Source organism: Melitaea cinxia, chromosome 27 (assembly GCF_905220565.1).
Source record: "Melitaea cinxia chromosome 27, ilMelCinx1.1, whole genome shotgun sequence".
Classification (NCBI taxonomy): Eukaryota; Metazoa; Arthropoda; class Insecta; order Lepidoptera; family Nymphalidae; genus Melitaea; species Melitaea cinxia.
In genome coordinates this window covers 193067-213799 of record NC_059420.1, presented here as the reverse complement: position 1 = coordinate 213799, position 20733 = coordinate 193067, and the positions used below count along the sequence as shown (strand labels likewise).

Here is a 20733-nt window from a genome sequence, read left to right as displayed (position 1 = left end):
TTTATTATATGTATAGATAATGTAACATTTTTTGTCTATATTTTTATATAGGTAAAAACTAGCGGTACCCACAACTTTCTGTGCCTGGAATTTCGATCTTGTAGCTTTTATCTTAAGCTGAATAAAACAATAAGTATGAAAATTCATCTTTCTAGCGATGGGATGAAGATCTATAGGAATTTCAGTTGGAGTCCAGTTCTGAAAAATATGAGACCGAGATGCTTTAGCATCCAATTTTTTTGTTGACCTTTTACAACTTAAAACCAATTTAGGGGTTAAATAAAAATTATAACTAAAGATTTTTTTAATATTCTTTTTTTCATAAGCGGGATCTACCTTTCGACCACTCTTACGACTCTGCGGTCACCAACTCGCCTGCCCAGCGTGGTGACCATGTGGTGACTATAGGTAACACATATGAGTACATGCCATTTTTTGACGCGAACTTGTGGAGGCCTATGTTCAGCAGTGGACTGCGGTAGGCTGAAGTGATGATGATGATGATGATTGTATGTTCTTAAAAGCTTTATAGAAAAGTAACAATAAAAGCGCGAATCTTCGTTCCATCCATGAATAAATATATCTTTTATTATACTCTAGATAATTTGACAATGACTTCGTTGAATTAACTGACTGCAACTATAATGATTTACTACAAAAAAACGAATACTCTCCTCTCTGTCGTATTCATTAGTTAAAGCGAGAAAACTTGAAAGTGACATTTTTAGTATAGCTATCTTCACACTACACTTCATGCGTCATGTTGGCAGCATTATAATAACAATGGGTGGGGCATTGGCTCTTAACAGCGCTACATCGCTTTGGAATAAAACTGGTATCTTACTTCGAAACTTTGCTTGATAAAATGAAGCACTGACAGCGTTGAAATACCGAATGAAGACAAGTTGTGTAAAGTTTTTTTATAAAGCTTACGTATTGTATAGTATTGTGGCCCGGATGAGGCACTTCGTTGCCTTTTATATTATACAAATTGCAATATTTAGTCATTTTCGGTAGTGTTAGTTAGATTGCAGTTAAATGTAAAAAGTTCTGATTCGTTTATGAAGTGAAATCCAAGTAAAGTTTAAATGCTCGGTAGTGCGTAACACCGCAACGAGATAATCGCTGATTCACATTAATTATGTGAACATCTGAAGTGCGCGATAACACGCCCTGCCTTTTACGCTCGGTCACCTTAAGCTAATCCGTGTCGAATCGTGAAAAATAAATGAGATTGTACATGTGTCTAATATAAAATCAATACTCGGAACGACACGAGATTTAAATTTGCCATTTTCTGTTTGCCATCGCTCTTTAGTTTCCCGGGAGATATTGTTTTATAGCCCACTAATTACTCATAGCGAGTTTTGAGTAATCATAAAATAATTCTCATTTGAAATTCACCTCGGTTTGGCGGTCGTTTTTGAAATCGAGACGTAAAGGTTCCGCTAGGGCGCGCTTCCTCCTTCCGTGACGTTGGCGCGCTTGCGTCGCGCTCAGTCCGCGCGAGCTTCGCGTCGTTGCAGTCGTCTCCAAAACAATAGTGCAGGGCTCCATCCGGAGTCCCTGAATCACATTTTAAAGAGTATATCGCGGAGTGACAGTGACGCAGTGCAGTGATTTTGTGGTTTTGTGGTGCGTTCGAGGTGCAAGGAAGCGGGCGATACGGCCCGCAGCGGCGCGGATCGATACGGTGTGGTATGGCGCAGCAAGTATGAGCCAGGGGGGCTCGAGACGGCCCTACTCGCGCGGGGGCCCGCGCTGGCACCCGCGCTACAAGGACTACTGGGATTACGAACAAAACTACAGGTTCGTGGTCGTAACGAAATTTTTTCACATTTTTCTTAAATGACGTGAGCGAACGTGACTTAGAAGCTGCTTCGTTATAGTTATTTTCTGACTCAGTCGCTGTTATCAAGTCGAACCGTCGCATACTGAACGCTGATACACGTGATGGCATGTCTCACCATGGACGCCCGCGGACGTGTTTTATCTTTCATGCCTACCTCCTATCTCGAGAGCTGGCAAATAGCACAACTGTATACATGTTTACAAGTCATGTTCGTGTTTTGTGTTTGCTTCGTAGCCTCTTGCAAGAAATGACGTGCAAATATTCCCATATTCATCAACGTGTATAGGAAACATACATATATGTAACTGTGCACTGTTATCAATGCCTAATAAATACTAAATATTCTTAATGTGTCCAGTCCAATATAATATAATCATTATTTGATAGTTAAATAATCAAAATTTCTATTCAATTCTAGTTAGGTATGTCAAAAACTATATAATTGTCGTAAAATCCTTATTTGTCTGAAAGAGTTCTTGTAAGCAATCTCATTTGTATCTCTCAAACACTCGTAATGATTACTTCGTAACATTTCTACTTTGTAATGATAAAAAACAAATGAATGTAAACATGTTGTGCCTTTAAAATTTAAATCAATGATTTAAAATGTTACTGACAATGATTTTGCATGCTTTATGAAATAAAATAAAATAGTGTTAAAAATAAAAACCCTTCCTCTTGTTAACTGTTCAAATTATAGAGGAAAGATAATATATTTTTACCCGACTGCCAAGGAAGGGTTATGTTTTTCGCGCGTATCTTGTATGTATGTATGTTTGTATGTAATATTCTTTACTACCTCATATTTCCAGAACCACTGAACGGATTTACATAATTGAGGTATCGTTAGGTTCGTCTTAGCTGCCCATGTGTTCTTAGATAGGTGGCATTAAAAAAAATCAAACATGGCGGCTGCGCGAAGCCATTGTAGTTAATGAAAAAAAAATTTTTTTTCTTGAATACTCCAATATGGGTATCAAATTGAAGGGCACAATACAAGGATTTTAAAAATGTATATCATGATTATTATTACCGTAATACTAATAAAGAAATACAATATTAAAGTTTAAAAAATGTGGATTTTGCTCTTTCCCATGCCTATGCCATGCCAAACTCGCCTCCTAGGCGACGATCAACTTCGGATTGTAGCCTTTCTAATAAAATACAATGGTTAAAAAAAACATACAATTAAAATTACAAATAAAAATTAATAAATGTCACACCAATTTACAATTACATTAATAAAATCAATAACAAATACATAATACCAAATACAAACAAATAATTTTAATAATAACTTCATTATATTAAAACTAATAGTTGTTGACTTAAGCAGTCACCTATTTGCTAAAGGTCAGGCTTACGTTGCTTTGAGCAGAGTGAGATCTTTCTCCGGGCTTGCTATCAGTTCTCTTGACCCTAAAAAATTACTTAATCAACCACATGATGTTAAACTGTTTTAATGAATTGAACCGATTACGTAATTTGTCTGACTAAAAACATAAATAAATTTTTTTTTAATTATTATTTTATAATTTAAAAAAACTGTGTAATTAATTAAAAAAAAATATGAATTATGTTTTGCATGTAATTTTGTCGATTATGTAAAACTATTGTACCTAATTAGTGGAAACTTTTTTGTATGCATTTAATATTATTTAAATAAAAAAGAAACTAAAAAAAAGGAAAATAAATAATTAAAAAAAAACCTATCCTAAAATCTCTTTAATTTCTGAATCAAACATCATCTTATACACGTGTCCACAAAAATATGATTTTCAACAGATTTGAGTATGTGTATGTAGAGGGGTCTGATAATAAAAAAAAAATCTTTTACTTAAATATATAAAATATCTCTCTAAAAATAAATTATTTAGTCATATAAAATAATCTTACTATATAAATAAGAATATGTGTACACAATACATATGTGTACACATGTACATATGTGTACACATGTACATATGTGTACACATGTACTAAGTTACTGTATTAAATTTAATAATTGTTATAAGAGTAAAGAATTACACTATGGTCACCTAATTTTTTTTGTCTATAATTGTTACAACAAGGAAAACTAAAAAAAAATCTTAGTATTCTGGAAAAATATTGGCTTCTATTTAAAATACTTGTGGCAAGGCGTGACACTGCATTCAGGATATGAATTGTGCTACAAATCTGATCATAGCAAACGGCTGATCACATACAGATAAAACTAAAAAGTTAATATGACCTGTGAAGTTTACAGGGTCAGTTTGTAATTTCAAATTTTATAGTAATTATCACCCGAAACAGTAGCTTAGGCGTGTAGCTGTTGAACTGATTACATAAAAATAAAATGTGTAATAGTGGATGGAGTGAGAGGCTATTATCATGAGGAAAAAATTAAAATTTCAAATTGAGCAACTCTTCCGCGGCTTTATTATTTGACTCATTCAAATGTGGAGCTCCGTTATGTAAATCTGTTTTGTGATATGACTTTAAAATGTTAATGTTTTGGTGTATTAAGGGTACCTAATTTTGGTCGTTGAATTTTGTGCTAATTAAATGGTAAATGTTTAGTCTCTCTATCAACTGCATTAACAAGTTCATTGTCAATTATGTGACATCGCACGTTAGCTGTGATCTTCAATTTGACAACTACTTGCTGTATTTACGTCTCTTCTTTTTACTGTTTGATTACTGCAGGGGTGTGTTTTCCACATCTAAACTCTAAAGCAAAGATTGAGCGATTATAAACATAGAAACAATATTTGATGTGCATATGAGTAAATTATTGAAAAAAAGTGTGGGGGGGGGCACACACTGAAAACTTAAATTTTTGGGTTGACAATGAACATGTCAAACACCTCTATATAAATTATAAAAGAACCTTCACTACTACTATTCAGTTGTCTGTTACCTAAAATAAAGGCAAGTCCCTTACCTTAGGAGCAGATGACCTTTAGTGTATCAATCACGTTTTAGCTTGTAACAGCCCACCGTTGGAAGGATTAGTGTATGTTAAAAGTATTTATTTGTAAGCAATGTGGTCTTTGTAGGTCTCCCCACCGTGCCTCGGAGAGCACATTGAGCCGTAGGTCCCGGTTGTTATCATGTACACCCGATAGCGATCGTTACTCATAGTAGGGAATATATCCGCCGACCCGCATTGGAGCAGCGTGGTGGATTAAGCTTTGACCCTTCTCCTACATGGGGACGGCAACTTTTGTTGTCAATGCTGTTTTAACTACAATACAATAACAGTATTTTTTTTTTTGTTTATGGTAAGCGATTACCGTAGCTTATAGACACCTGCAACACCAGAAGCATCGCAAGTGCGTTGCTGACCCAATCCCCAATCCCCCCAGGAGCTCCGGTCACCTTACTCACCAACAGGAACACAATACTGCTTGAAAACAGTATTATTTAGCTGTGATCTTCTGTAAGGTCGAGGAACTTTCCCAGCCGGGTTGCTCCATATTTCGAACTGGAAATTTTTTGTCACAAATTGTATGGTACTGACGTCAAAATTGTATCTATATTGATACTGGCCGTGATGCTGTATTCCACAAAGGAATGGTTTGTAAGTGAACATTATTTTAAAACAAATTGATGATTAATTTTGGAAAGTCGCCGTTTTGGACTCCCGAATCCTTTACCTGATTCAAATAAACTGTAACGCCTGAAAATTCATGCATTGTTGCTATGATGACTAGTAGGTACTTTAAATTGTATGAGTATGGCTTCCCATATAAAATGAAATGTTTCATTAGTATTACAAAATATTATGCAATAATAAATACAATAAACTATTACGAACTTTTCCTGTTCAATTTCAACTCGCGCTTAGTTTATGTCAATATTCACAATTAATTCGATTCCAGTAATTTTTTTTTATTTACGGCATTTCAAGATCTTGGAATCTCGAGACAAATAGGTCACCAAAAATCGTAGACTTCGATTTTGCGGGATGATACTTTTGAAAACAACCGATTTTAATTACATCGACAAGTAATACAACGTAAGTAGACGAAAAAAGTTAACAAACGCACTAGTCGTCACTACGATTTATATATATATATATATATTCTATTTTTTTGGAAGAGTCCTAAATAGTAAACAAATATGGCGTACTTCCGACCACAGACAATAAAGTAATATTGTAAGTATAGTAAAGTGACATAAAGAGCAAATGAATGAACAATATTAATAAGCCATAGACGAAAGTAAAATAAATTTCATGTTCAAATATTTAACGCTAACATATTGCTAAAATTGTTTCAAAACCTAATAATATATTGAATATTTTTCTAAGAATTAGTAGAGGTACAGAATTACGAAAAAAAAAAAAAAATATTAATCCAGCATCGAGCTTAAAAGGCAACAAATTTATTTTTCGTTTATGTAAAATGGTCGGTAAAAAAGACGTCAAAAAATAAACAACAAATTAAAATTCACAATTTTTCTCATACTAAAGTCCCACAAAATTTTCCTGTGAACTACAATAAACTTTTATGCCACTGCTATGTGCTTTTATATTATACGAGCTGCTGCCCGCGACGTCGTCTGCGTGAATGCTATACAGCACCAAAAAATGCTTACGATTATACCTTTTAAAATAACTACTTTACCCGTTTCTTCTTTACATTTCATATCTACAGAAAAATCTCATAGATGGCGCTGCTTTGAAATTGTCTTTATACTACTTATATTCATTTAATTATGTTTATCGGCCTAAGTTATTTATATTGCGTGATTTATATACTGTGAAGCTAGCTTATAGCATGTTTATCAACATAATAACAACATTCAAATATGCGTCGTTAGATTACACGTTGTTACAGAATGCGTTGAGGAAATAAAGGTTCACTGCTCGTTTCCCGTAGGTGATAGCATGATAATTTGTAGCCTATATGCTGACCCGACTTCTTAATAATATTCGTGCCAAATTTGAAGTAAATCCATGCGGTACTTTTTGAGTTTATCCCGGACATACATACAGACAAACAGACAAAAATTCTAAAAACTATATTTTTGGCTTCGGTATCGATTGTAGATCACACCCCAAGTATTCTTATAAAAAATATTCAATGTTCAGTTTTGACTTTCCTACCATTTTATTATATGTATAGATGGAATAGCGTTAAAAATGTTCAGAGTGAAATTGATATTCAGAAATATTCATAATATAAAATAAAACCTTTACAATAAACAATTTACTATAAAAAATTGACATTTATTATATTTTGTCAGCATTTCTTACGCTCAACATAAATAAATAAAAAAACAATATCTAAAACATATTAACAAATCGCTTTACATTGTTTTATAACTTACTATCAAATTATGATTCGTGAAAATTTAAAATATAAGTAAAAAACACGGCCCATTTTATCGCTCATACCGTTCATTCTCTTATACTCATTCACCTCTAAAAATATTATGACCACATCCCTATTTGCGTCACAAAAAAGATATTAAAATGTCGTTTTCGAAAATATTAATTATCTGTACGCTCGAAATCCGTATTTTAATAATTTTTATGTGCTTAAAATGATAAATTGATATTTGTTTTTAGTGAAATAAACAGTAAATGGAGTTTTACAAGTGTCCGTAAGTTAATGTGCTGTGAAAGTGAGTGATAAATGCGGAAAAAACGTGAATTACGATTGACAGGGGTTTGTTTACCAAATAAGACTTTTCCAAAAAAAAAACGGAAAATATATATATATATATATATATGTATATATATACGGTTGAATTGAGTAACCTCCTCTTTTTTTGGAGTCGGTTAAAAGGCATCTTCGCATTGCCAGAGCAAAATACAAGAATATTTGTCTACCCTCGGTTACAACACGTGGCTGCAACTCCAGTGTAATACACTAGCAGTGCAAAGCCGTGCGATTTAGCTAGTATGTGACATGTGGAGAGTACGCAGCGTCCCAATATAATCCAATTAATTCGCTCAAGAAAATCACCGAGTAGGGCCGTGGCTCGGTCCTCGCACATCCGCGTGCCACTATATTTAGGACGGGGCGTTGAACCCAAAGGTTGTTACCTGCGCGCGCGCGGACTCGGTACACTCGGAAAAAACGTTACCTGAGTCACCACCTTCGCTGCTTTTTTCTTTTTTTAAATCGGCGATATTTTCATTTTACACATGAACTCGTTCGCCTGCTACTCTCCTAGTTTTATGGAATCGTATGTCTTGTGATAGAATCTCGTTAAACTCTATTGTCTTCATCAAACTCACATTCCTTTAGTCAATTAAGAAAATAACAACAATCATATAAATTTTTCATTAGAAATTCACGATTTGAAGAAAGTCAGAAATTCTGAGATACTTGTATACTTGTCTATAAATAATTTTTGTTATTTTAGATTCAAATTAATCCACCGCTTTACGGAAAAATAACGAACTATCTTTCAAAATTTTAAATCATGTTTTATTCTCTTTATTGTGATATTCTAAAAATAAAACAGTGTACGGTGTAAAAGTAATCCTACGTGCCGAGCTTAATGAGTCAAGCTCCAATAGTTTAGACTCAGACAGGCAGCAACCCAGAACAAGTTATCATGACACATCAAACCTATGGAAATCTACTGCTGAGCGTACCCTTCCCCAAGCTCGCTCTAAACCCAGTTATCTCCAATCCTCAGTTAGCCTCTGACATCATCATCTTATATCGTCAGTCCATCGTTCCGGGGGCGTCTCTCGTGTGTTTGCCAACACGCGGTCTCTACTCCAGGACACCTCACCTCCAGCGGCCGTCGGTCTGGCGACTCACGTAATCAGCCACTTCAACTTGCTGATTCTACGGGCTATCTCGGTCACTTTCATTCTCTTGTGGATGATTATCCATCATTCCTGATTGTATCTGTAGGAGAATCACCGAGGATAGTCCTTTTTAGTATGTTGAGTGACTGATTTTGTATACTACCCAAACCTAGTATTAACATCATGTATTTATTAATATAGACAGTGCACAGACGTGTAGGTACGTGGAGGCATTCCGTGATGGTTGCAGTTTATTTTGAAATCATAAAACTTGTTCAACGTTTTGTTCTGGCACATCTTCAGAACTATTAAAATGGTTTTCGACGAATTCTAAAACAAGCAAATAGTGTGTTATAGGAAAGCGAGATATCCCTCGTGGTTCTACTTCGTTAAATGATGCTGGTGCTGGAATTGTCAGTTTTTCGTCTTGTTGTTGCCTATAGTGTCCGTGTAAATTTAGGAATAAGATACACCTACCTACCCTACGTTTAATTCAAGATTATTACTTATTTACATACGAAGTTTAAGCGCAATCGTTTCCGTATTTTTTGTATCTTTGTCGATCATAAAGTCAAAAGCATTGTATTGATTGGAATTAAATTGTTTTTTTTTTTGTTATGCATTTTATGTCCACATCTGGTAGACTCAATTGTACATACATACTTTACACTTTGTACTTTCATCATCATCATTACAGCCTATACAGTCCACTGCTGGACATAGGCCTCCACAAGTTTACGCCAAAAATAACGTGAACTCATGTGTTTTACCATTACCATAATCATCACGCTGGGCAGGCGGGTTGGTGACCGCAGTACTGGCTTTGTCGCACCGAAGACGCTGCTGCCCGTGTTCGGCCTGTGTATTTCAAAGCCAGCAGTTAGATGGTTATCCCGTCATCGCGTCGGCCGGCTTTTTAAGTTCCAAGGTGGTAGCGGAACTGTGTTATCCCTTAGTCGCCTCTTACGACGCCCACGGGAAGAGAGGGGGTGGCTATATTCTTTTTTATTCGTAGCCACACAGTACACTGTGTACTTACTTTATCTAATATATAAAATTCTCGTTTCGCGGTGTTTGTAGTAAAACTCCTCCGAAATGGCTTGACCGATTTTCATGAAATTTTATGTGCATATCGGGTAGGTCTGAGAATCGAACAACATCTATTTTTCATTACCCTAAGTTATAGGGGGGGGGATTGGAGGGGTTAATAAAATATATGGCAAAACAACGTTTGCGGGGTCAGCTAGTATATCTATATTAAACTATTGTGGTCGGTATTGTGGACTAATATTAAAAAAAAAGAAAAAAAAATTGCCTTGATTTGAGTATCTATATGTGTGCAACCAATGAGTGGAAATTTTATATGTGTCGGTTTTTTAAACTCATTTTTTTTACTACTTTGCGTTCAGTTTCTACAGAGTAAACCAGCTTATTGGGGGGCTAATCTTTCACCTCTCAGACTCCTCCACAAACTCGTTCAACACGCTTAACCCCTTCGGTGTTCAAAAAATCATAAAAAAATTAAAAATTATGGTTAGGTGATCCCTCGATGGAAGTCATAATAAAGTTAGTTACTTAAAGGATAAGGGCTGCCCGTACGCTTGTAGAGTTTCCTGTGTGTGTGTGTGCCCGTGTGTCGTCGGCCAGGTGTCGCCAGGCGCAGACACCTCGCGGGTTCAGTGACACCTCTTTTTTTATTGTATTCTTTTAATTAAACACTCGACGAGATCTAGTCTATTTTCGTTCTCATCGCTTTTTGCTGCGATTCGCGAGTTTTGCATTTATATTGCTAATTTTTTATGACGCCAGATAGCTATACATATATAAGACATTAGTTGACTACTTAAAATTGGAACCGGAAAATTATACAATGTGTTGTTCTGAAACAACAAAGATTTTATAATATATAATATATGATAACGTGAACTCATGTGTTTTGCCCATAGTCACCACGCTGGGCAGGCGGGTTGGTGACCGCAGGGCTGGCTTTGTCGCACCGAAGACGCTGATGCCCATCTTCGGCCTGTGTATTTCAAAACTAGCAGTTAGATGGTTATCCCGCCACCGGTCGGCTTTTTAAGTTCCAAGGTGGTAGCGGAACTGTGTTATCCCTTAGTCGCCTCTTACGACACCCACGGGAAGAGAGGGGGTGGCTATATTCTTTAGTACCGTAGCCACACAGTACAGTTAAGAATTATATTCCTTACTAAACTATCTATCTATACTATTATGGCCTTTTGTACCTTATGATATTTTGTTACAATCAATCTGATATGTATTATTTCTGTATTAGTGTGCAATAAAGTATTGTTATGTTATAAAGCTGAAAAGTCCTTTTTGTGTTGGATAGTCCATTTACCGAGGTAGGTTACAGACTATGTCATATTTATTATCGCCTTATAATAACTACAACACACGCTTGACTTGTGGAATAAGCTGGTGAATGCGTGACGAGATACAAAAGTTAAGAACGGGCGAGGTGCACTTGACAGGGAGATATTTATTTTATTTTATTTATTAACTTTATTAAGATGCATGTAAGAATATAAAATACAATTACTAATAATAAGACGCCACATGAACTCATTCGAGTTTTACAGGACATCAGTATTGTCGACATTATCACCAGGTAATTAGGTACATAATATATTCGACTTAATGTTCAAGTACAAATATATAAAATATAAGTTGTTATACAATATAATTGTAAGTTAGTGAATATAGAAAGAGCCACCCCCTCTCTTCCCGTGGGTGTCGTAAGAGGCGACTAAGGGATAACACAGTTCCACTACCACCTTGGAACTAATAAAGCCGACCGATGGCGGGATAACCATCCAACTGCTGGCTTTGAAATACACAGGCCGAAGATGGGCAGCAGCGTCTTCGGTGCGACAAAGCCAGCCCGCCTGCCAGCGTGGTGACTATGGGCAAAACACATGAGTTCGCGCTATTTTTGGTGTGAACTTGTGGAGGTCTGTGTCCAGCAGTGTCCGGCAGTGGTGTGATAGGCTGAAATAATGAATATAGAAAGAGAGAGTTACGTTTCGTTAGTTTTACTTCAGTCGTGTGGTCTAAAGCACACGACTTTTATTTTTAATATTGATAAAGGATGTAAGTAACCGCAAAAAGCGTCTATGTGGGTAAAAGTATCAATTTATAGTCTGTAGGGGTTGACCACCTGCGTCCCACAGGTGGTGTGCGGTGTGCGGTGAGCCAGGCGGTGTTACGTAGGTGGTACCTTTGTAGTAATAACGTGTGGTATCTTCCTTCCTTTTAAGTTGAATAGTTTTCACGAAAAAAAACCCCTGTACTTATCATGCTGAGTAAAAAGAGAGGATGTGAGGTATACGACTACGACTATTAACTTAACGTGGCTATGAATATTATATATTGTTGGGCTTGTTAATTGAAAGACTTCACTTTTACGTTTTCAGCCTGTAATATCCCACTACTGGGCATAGGCCTCTTTCCCCATGTAGGAGAAGGATCAGAGCTTAATCCACCACGCTGCTCCAATGCGGGTTGGCGGATATATTCCCTACTGTGAGTAACGATCGCTATCAGGTGTACATGATAACAACCGGGACTGACGGCTTAACGTGCTCTCCGAGGCACGGTGGGGAGACCCACAAGGACTGCACAAACACCCAGACCACGGCAAACACCTGTATGGCCAATACAAATGTTTGTCATGTGCGGGGATCGAACCCGCAACCGCTAGCGCAACAGGTATAATCCATGGCTGTAACCGCTGCGCCAACGCGGCGTCTTCACTTTTAAATAATTTAATTTAAATACGAAGAAGTTACGAAATGTAATGATAACAATGAGACGTAGGTATGAACTGAACAATTATTACTAAAATCCTCTTCTAAAATAGTCATAGTCACAGGTATTTTTTAGCAAGGAGCTAATTCTTGTACATGACATTCATATATACCAACATTGTACGAAGCAAGTCGCTCATTAACCTATTTGCGAATTAGCGAATTTATTAAATAAATTGGTTATTAAATATAATAATTATTCAGTACGTTTCGATCTATCAAGGCGATCGCGCGTGCTCGCACACCGGGTCATTTGATCATAATCAAGAGATCAATAAATTAATTTATTTTAATTAATTGTGATTCGGGTTTATTTCCTATTAGCAAGTGAAAAGTTGTAGAGTCAATCAAGGACGCTACAAACATATATTTAAATTTATTAATGAGTAGAATATTTGTTATACGATAAACGTTAAACAATTAGTACATTGATTGTAAATGAGAACTATATCCTAACACCAAATACATACAAAACAAAAATTGTATACAACTAGGTCGGCAAACGAGCGTACAGCTCACCTGATGGTAAGCGATCACTACCGTAGCCTATAGACGCGTTGCCGGCTTAAATGCGACTCTTTCCAGCAGTTCTGGCTATTTACTCACCACAGGAACACAACACTGCTTGAAACCAGTATTATTTAGCTGTGATCTTCTGTAAGGTCGCGGCATTTCTGCTGCAGCTCATTTGGAGCAGGATATTTTCTGCTGTGGCCTGCCTGAGTTATTAGATTGTTAACTTTTCATATTACTTATATATGATTACTTATTAACAAGTTTTAGACTTTTTTATAACCGAAATATTAAGATTAGAGGCAATAAACGAAAAAAATAAATAAAGTATAAATAAATAAAAAATACTCTGTATTGTATTAAATATTTAAATTACCTTTTTCCTAAGAGACTGTAGCACATGGGGAGATTGCTGGCTAGTAGACCCTTTTTATAGTCAAATTCAAATGATAGTCTGTAATATACGACTGCTAGGCATAGGTTTCTTTCCCCATGTAGGAGAAGGATCAGAGCTTAATCCACTACACTGCTCCAATGCAAGTTGGCGGATGTGTTCCTTACTATGAGTAACGAGTGCTATTACGTATTTATGATAACAATTGGGACCGACGACTTAACGAGCTCTTTGAGACAAAAATCCAAACCGGTAAGAAATATTTGTACAAATACTAAATATCCATCGCGAGCGGGAATTGAAGTCCCGAACCGTTGGTGTTTAGGCGACACTGTTACACCAGAGCGGTTGTTATAATTGTGTTTGCTCGCAAACGAAAAAAAAACCGACTTCAATTACATCGACATGTAATACAACGTAGATCGACGAAAAAATAGTCAAGCAACTACGCGTTATTAAAGATTACTCAAAAAATAGTTATCAGATCTCGATGAAATTTATATGTGACCACATGATAAACATCAGCTTTCGATTAAATTAAAAATTATCAAAATCGGTACACCCAGTAAAAAGTTATTAGGGATTTTCGAGAGTTTCCCTCGATTCCTCTGGGATCCCATCATCAGATCCTAGTTTCCTTATCACGGTACCAAACTAGCGATATCCCCTTTCCAACAAAAAAAGAATTATCAAAATCGGTACATCCAGTAGAAAGTTATGCGGAATAATACAACGTAGGTCGACGAAAAAAGCGTCAAGTAAAAACACATTATTAGATATAACTCGAAAAGTAGTTGTTAGATCTCAAATAAATTTAAATGGGACCAATTGGCACACACCACCTTTCGATTAAAACAAAATTTGTCGAAATCGGTCCACGCGGGCAAAAGTTCTGATGTAACATACATAAAAAAAAAAAAAAAAAAAAAATACAGTCGAATTGAGAACCTCCTCCTTTTTTGGAAGTCGGTTAAAAAAACGAATTGAGCGGTTGGAAAATATTTAATTATATCTAACATTGCCAAAAGTTGTGCAACAAAAATGTCTGAGTATTAAGATTTCTGAAATTGTAAAAACCTCCGGGCTAATGTGCTTTCCAAACAGGGACATATCCCATGTCCCATCCATCCCATGGTAACCCGACGGCAACCCTATTTGAGTGGTTTCTGTGATTTTACTTGAGGTTGGAAGGAAATTTCGTTGCTTTAGCGACTAGACTACCTCTTGGGCTCTTGTATATCTTCTCTTTTAATTTATCAGTTATCTCATATTAAATCATACTGCGAGTGTAAGTAATAACATGTATGCTCAGAAGCCAGAACAAGTGCTTATTTCAAAGTACGCGGTATTGTTTCTAATATGAAACTGTTGATTACTGTTTTTGTTGTTTTGTGTTTGTAATTGTGCAAGGAGTCGTCGGTTCGGTTGTTATCATTGCATCTGATAGCGATCATTATTCACAGAAGGTAAAATATTTGCCATCACCCAGTTGAGCAGCGTGATGGATTAATTCTCAGCCTTCGTCTATATGGAGAAAAATTCTTTGCCCAACTCTGGGACGTCTGCATTCTGTCCCATTCAATCATTTTAATATGTACCTACTATATCTAGCAGTGTCTTCGTCACAGTTATTTGGCGACTCATCTTGGAAGTAGCCAATAAATTCCCTAATATATCCCTAATATAGCCAAGTTCCCCACACCGCCATAACCAATCACAGAGCATCACACCTAAGCGTGACTCAAGCGATTGTCTATCTGACACTCCCATAAGAATTCGTCACCGCCACAAAAGCACCATAATAATATTTTTTCCCATGCTTCACGTTAATCCCTACGGCAGAAGTGTTAGAGGCGAAATCGTGTAACAAAATATGAACGTCGCAATACGGTAGAAACTCGAAGTGATGCAAAAAACCAGATCCACAGGGTACCTTCACTGGGCGTGTTAGAATTTAGACTTTATTCTCTTGAGGTAAAGCTGATTTCTCTTCAGCTGATTCGCGAGTGAGATAGGAATGTTTTTTGTCTCGCTCGCACAGCAGGTAACTCAAGCTCGCGAGCGAAGGGACCAAATCGTTGTTCTTGAGACAGATCGACACTTTTGGGCAATGTCTGCAGTTTTGGACTTGATTTTTATATTTATATTGCTTACTAGGTTTCTGCTGGCAGCTTCGTTTGCGTGGATTATACGGTTTTGGTAACATTTTCCCCTACTAAAATAATATTCTCGTAAAACGTTTTTAAAATCGATTCAGTACATTTTGAGTTAATTGAAAGACGAAAGTTATTTTCCGTGGTATAAGTAAAATACGGCTGATAAAAATATTTTAAATGCTGGTATTGTCTACATTTCAGCCATCTCAAATGACTCAAACAAAGAACGAGTGGAAAAATAAACTATTAATGAATTTCATTGAAGAAAAAAAAAACAGAGTGGCCCAAAACTTTTCTACGCCACTGTATATATAATATGTAGATAGTATCTTTCACCTAATCGTTTTATTTCTTAGCCATTAAACTTCCATAAACAGACCACTCAAATCCTTACTGGATGACTAGCCCGTTGGCGCAGTTTGTAGTGACCCTGCTTTCTGCTCCGAGGGTTGTGGGTTCGATTCCCACCCCGAGCCTGGGTGTAATATAAATATTTATTTATATATTTATATATGTATTATTTATAAGTATGTTTATCGAAAAAAAATGTAGCTATATACCAGTCGGCTGTAACCTATAACACAAGCATTAAGTTGCTTACTTTAGGAACAGACGACCGTGTGTTTATTGTGTAAATATTTATTTATTTATTTATTTAGAATATATTCCAACAAGAGTGACACTCATTGGAATCGTAATCCAATTGTTTATCAGTGACATTTTTTAAAAAGTTTGTAATTTCATTAGTACACTTTAGCATCATCGGATCATTATGATACTGTTGAATTATTAGTGTAATAAAGCTTATCAAAAATATTAGGCAATATATTCAAAAGTAAATATAAATCTCTGAAATCATATCTATGGCAAAAAATAAAAATAAAAAATAAATATCTTACACACACACACACATACACAGTCGTCTGTTCCTAGGTAAGCAACTTAATGCTTGTGTTACAGGTAACGGCAGACTGCTATAGCTAAATATTTTTTGATAACTATACATGGAAATAATACATATATGTATATAGATATATAAATACAAATATTACACCCAGACTCAGGAGGGATCGATTCCCGTAAATCTAGTTAGTGCAGTAACAGATGACTGATATAGCTACATTTTCTTTTACGATATATACACGGCCGGGCAGAAATCGAAATCACAACCCGCGGAGCAGAAAGCAGGTCCACTACAAACTGCGCCACCGGTCTAGTCGTCAATCACTTGAATATTGATCTTTCTTTGATTAATTCAATCACGAAAACTTCAACAGATGAACGAAAGACAAAATCATTCAAAAATTATTTTGAGACCAATCTATTATATAATATCAATACCACTATCGATCGATATGATGAAGTACAAAATTTATATATTTTAGTTTTTTTTTCCTATTTGCATGATTGTACATTTGTACTACGTCAAAAAAAAAAAAAGTTAAACTGAACTTCGATAAACACTAATTACAGCCTATTTTTGCTCGTAATTTAGGCTATAAGCCATCACGTTATCATACAAACGGAGCAGCGGTCAGACCGGTCGGGGTGGTTTTTTTTAAAAAATACAATTCGGTTCAGAATGTAAATTTTTCTCGTCGACAGACCGTTACCGTTTCTGGGAAGCGGGTTCGCGGTTCATTTAGTAATGCTCTCGAATCGGCTCCCTTCACCGACTCGATGACTTTCGTCGAAATTTATAAACGGAATCACGGTAAATGGGAGATTATTAAAATACTAGCTGCGTCATGCGGTTTCGTCCACGTAATTTCCGATCCCGTGGTAATTGTCGCGATAAAAAGACTATCTCCAGCTATCGACGTACCAAGTTACATTAAAATCGGTCTGGAGTTTTTGCATATTTATAATAGTAGTTATTAAAATATATGTACACATTTTTGGTTAATTTATATATATACATATATGTATATGTATATATATGATGACAATTTTAAAGTAAGAGTTTTGAAATCATGTTCAAGGCGCGATGGGACAGACTCCCCAGGGTCTACACTCAGTTCAAAAGCTTTTAATATACATATGAAATATGAATTGATATAAACACAAACATCTTCCACGAGTGGGTACTCCGTTCATTATTACACCAGACACACACGGTTGTCTGTTTCTAAGGATACATGATGCCTGCGAAATCGTATCAAAAAAAAAAGTGCCAAGTGCGAGACGGACTCGCGCACCGAGGGTTCCGTACGAAAATTATTAAATTATTTTTATTACACGATATAACTAAAAATTTACGCTTTTCGCAATTTTTCCTTTATCTGTGATGTAAGACGTTGCATCGTACCAAATTTTAACATTATGAGTTCGCGGGAAGTAGGTACCTTTTAGGTTTTAATTCTCTTGCGAGTGTCGAAAATTTGCAACATAAACGGCGGTATCTTTTGATTGCGGTGACTTAGAAGTTTGATATTTTCACAGCATAGCAGTAGACTTGAGTATTTGATGTGAATTTCAGCTTGATACCTCCACGTGTTCCTGAATAAAAGGGTCTTGATCCTAGAGGGGTTCCGTTGTTAACCTGATGAGGTACGGAACTCTAAAAATAATGGTGAGCAGTGACGCCGAGAGTGAGGTTTTACCGCTAAACGTCTCTTAAGAGATAGGCGTAAATATATTGTAAATGTTACGGTAATCTCTTAAAGGGGTGAAACCAGTCGCTTGTCAAAACTGATACGCACACTTTTTTTATATACAACTAGGTCGGCAAACAAGCGTACGGCTCACCTGATGGTAAGTGATTACTGTAGCTCATAGACGTCTGCAACACCAGAAGTATCGCAAGCACGTTGCCGACCCTATCCCCCTCCCAGGAGCTCTATTATTTAAATTGAATAATATACATTGAACAGTATTATTTATCTGTGGTCTTCTGTGAGGTCGATGTACTTCCTACGAATGAATCCTATGTTAATCGAACGAATGTGCACCTTCGTACCGATACTCGGGTTGAGAAAAGAATCCATAATCCTAAAGCATAAATCAGTAGAAGAAACCTTTGACAACTGCGCCATTCGGTCAACCATTTGGTAATATAGAAATATCAAATTGATATTCAGTCAGTGTAGAGTCACATGAATTCCCTTTTACTAAAGACACGTGGGATTCATGGGTTCGCCTGAATTTGATTCATGAAACGTTTCATTTCGCTTACGAACTCCTCAATTTAGAACGTCATTTCAGAATATCAACCAGTCGTAACCGAAACCAACCGTTTTCTTAATAATTAAAAATTAGTGACAACCATTTAAAATTGGGACGAAGTTCCTTATGGGGCGTTGCGGAAGGGTACACCCTAGCCGGCAAAAAATGTCCGTAACGTTAAAATAAACGTAAGATTTTTATGTATAGTCTATGTATGATGGCTATACAGTGTCTAATAGTGTACATGGTGACTGATAATATTATTGCAGTTATAAGATAATAACAGTGAGTAAGATAGTAACAGTGTTAAGATAATTTTGTAAAGTAGTTTTTTGATTTTTATCTATACAAAAAAACCATAATAAAAAATGTTTACCCCAATAATTATTTCCCTTACTTCGAATAGAACTTGAATTTTTTTTTATATGTCACTAGGTCGGCATACATGCGTACGGCTCACCTGATGGTAAGCGATTACCGTAGCTTATAGACGCCTGCAACACCAGAAGCATCGTGAGCGCGTTGCCGACCCCATCCCCAATCCCCCCAGGAGCTCTGGTCACCTTACTCACCAACAGGAACACAACACTGCTTGAAAGCAGTATTATTTATCTGTGATCTTCTGTAAGGTCGAGGTACTACCCCCGTCGGGCTGCTTCATATTTTTATATTATAATAAGGAACTTCGTTCCTATCTGCTGTCCCACGACACCACGAGGTTTTTCGTTGAATTACAGCGATGGTGTCATTTCGCGAAAGGATTGTGTGCGATTGCAAATTTGAAAGTTTCAAGTTTGTGATCCGCAGTGAAAGTATCGGTCGGTGTCTACTTGAGTGTGAAGTGGCGCTGCTGTTTCAATAAGTAGATGGGACTCATACGATACTGGTACTGCCCCGCGGTTTCGTTCGCTTCATTTACGATGCGATATATCGTACACCAGGAACGTCAAAGATCAATTGAGACTTGAGTATGAATGATGAATGAATCTTTGTCTCTGTAGTGGTTTTCACCGCCATGACCTGCTTTGGGTTGTGGGTTCGATTCCCGCCCCGCCCCGTACCTGTATATTTATCGAAAAAAAAATTATGTAGCTATACCAGCCAGCTGTTAGTGTATTAACCAGCTTACTTTAGGAACAGATGACCGTGTGTGTATGTTAAAGATAAATTATTATTTTTTGTGTGAAAAGCGACAAGCAACTCTCATTGATATATACATATATCACTAGACGACCTTCGCGGTTCCACCCGCGATAATTTTTATGGCGAAATAAATAACTACACCATAATCAGGTCAGCTGATAGCTCTTATCAACTGAATACCAAACTATGATTACAGATGCAGATTTAGAAGGTAATTTTCAAAACTAGTCCAATTAACTTCTTGCCAATTACGATATACGATAACATTGAAACCTAAACGCGTTTGTATTAGACTACTTATATGCTAATTATGCCCCCTTACTGTACATGTAAATTTACATTGACATGTGCAGTAAGGGGGCATCCATTAATTGCGTGAGCTCAGAATGGGGGGGGGGTCCAATGAAATCTCACCAACTCATAACAAATCAGATATCGCTTGAAATTTAAACGAGACAACCCTGCAAGCACTAACTTTGAAATAAATAAATAAACTGTGCTTGACCACACGACTCAAGTAAAACTTACAAAACTTACAAACTCTCTCTTTCTATCTTCACTAACTTATATCTCCAGACTTGCTTTTCTGGACGAATATATATATATATATACTAGCTGACCCCGCAAACGTTTTGCCATATATTTTATTAACCTTTGCAATCCCCCCCCCCCCCCCTATAACTTAGGGGAATGAAAAATAGATGTTGGCTAATTCTCAGACCTACCCAATTTGCACACTAAATTTCATAATATTTTATTAACCCTCTTAACCCCCCCTCCTTATAACTTGGGGGTAGGAAAAATAGATGTTGTTCGATTCTCACACCTACCCGATATGCACACAAAATTTCATGAGAATCGGTCAAGCCATTTTAGAGGAGTTTAACTACAAACACCGCGACACGAGAACTTTATATATATAT

General features: G+C 36.4%; 1 protein-coding gene across 1 annotated transcript in view; it reads left to right on the top strand.

The window, feature by feature from the left end:
* The first annotated feature begins 1504 nt into the window (after positions 1-1504).
* LOC123667188 (E3 ubiquitin-protein ligase Arkadia-like) overlaps positions 1505-20733 on the top strand; it is a 104200-nt gene continuing 84971 nt past the window's right edge. Inside the window, exon 1 of the mRNA XM_045601154.1 lies at positions 1505-1809. Within this exon, the coding sequence (XP_045457110.1) occupies positions 1715-1809 (95 nt within the window). The 5' untranslated portion in view covers positions 1505-1714. The remainder of the gene's footprint in view (positions 1810-20733) is intronic.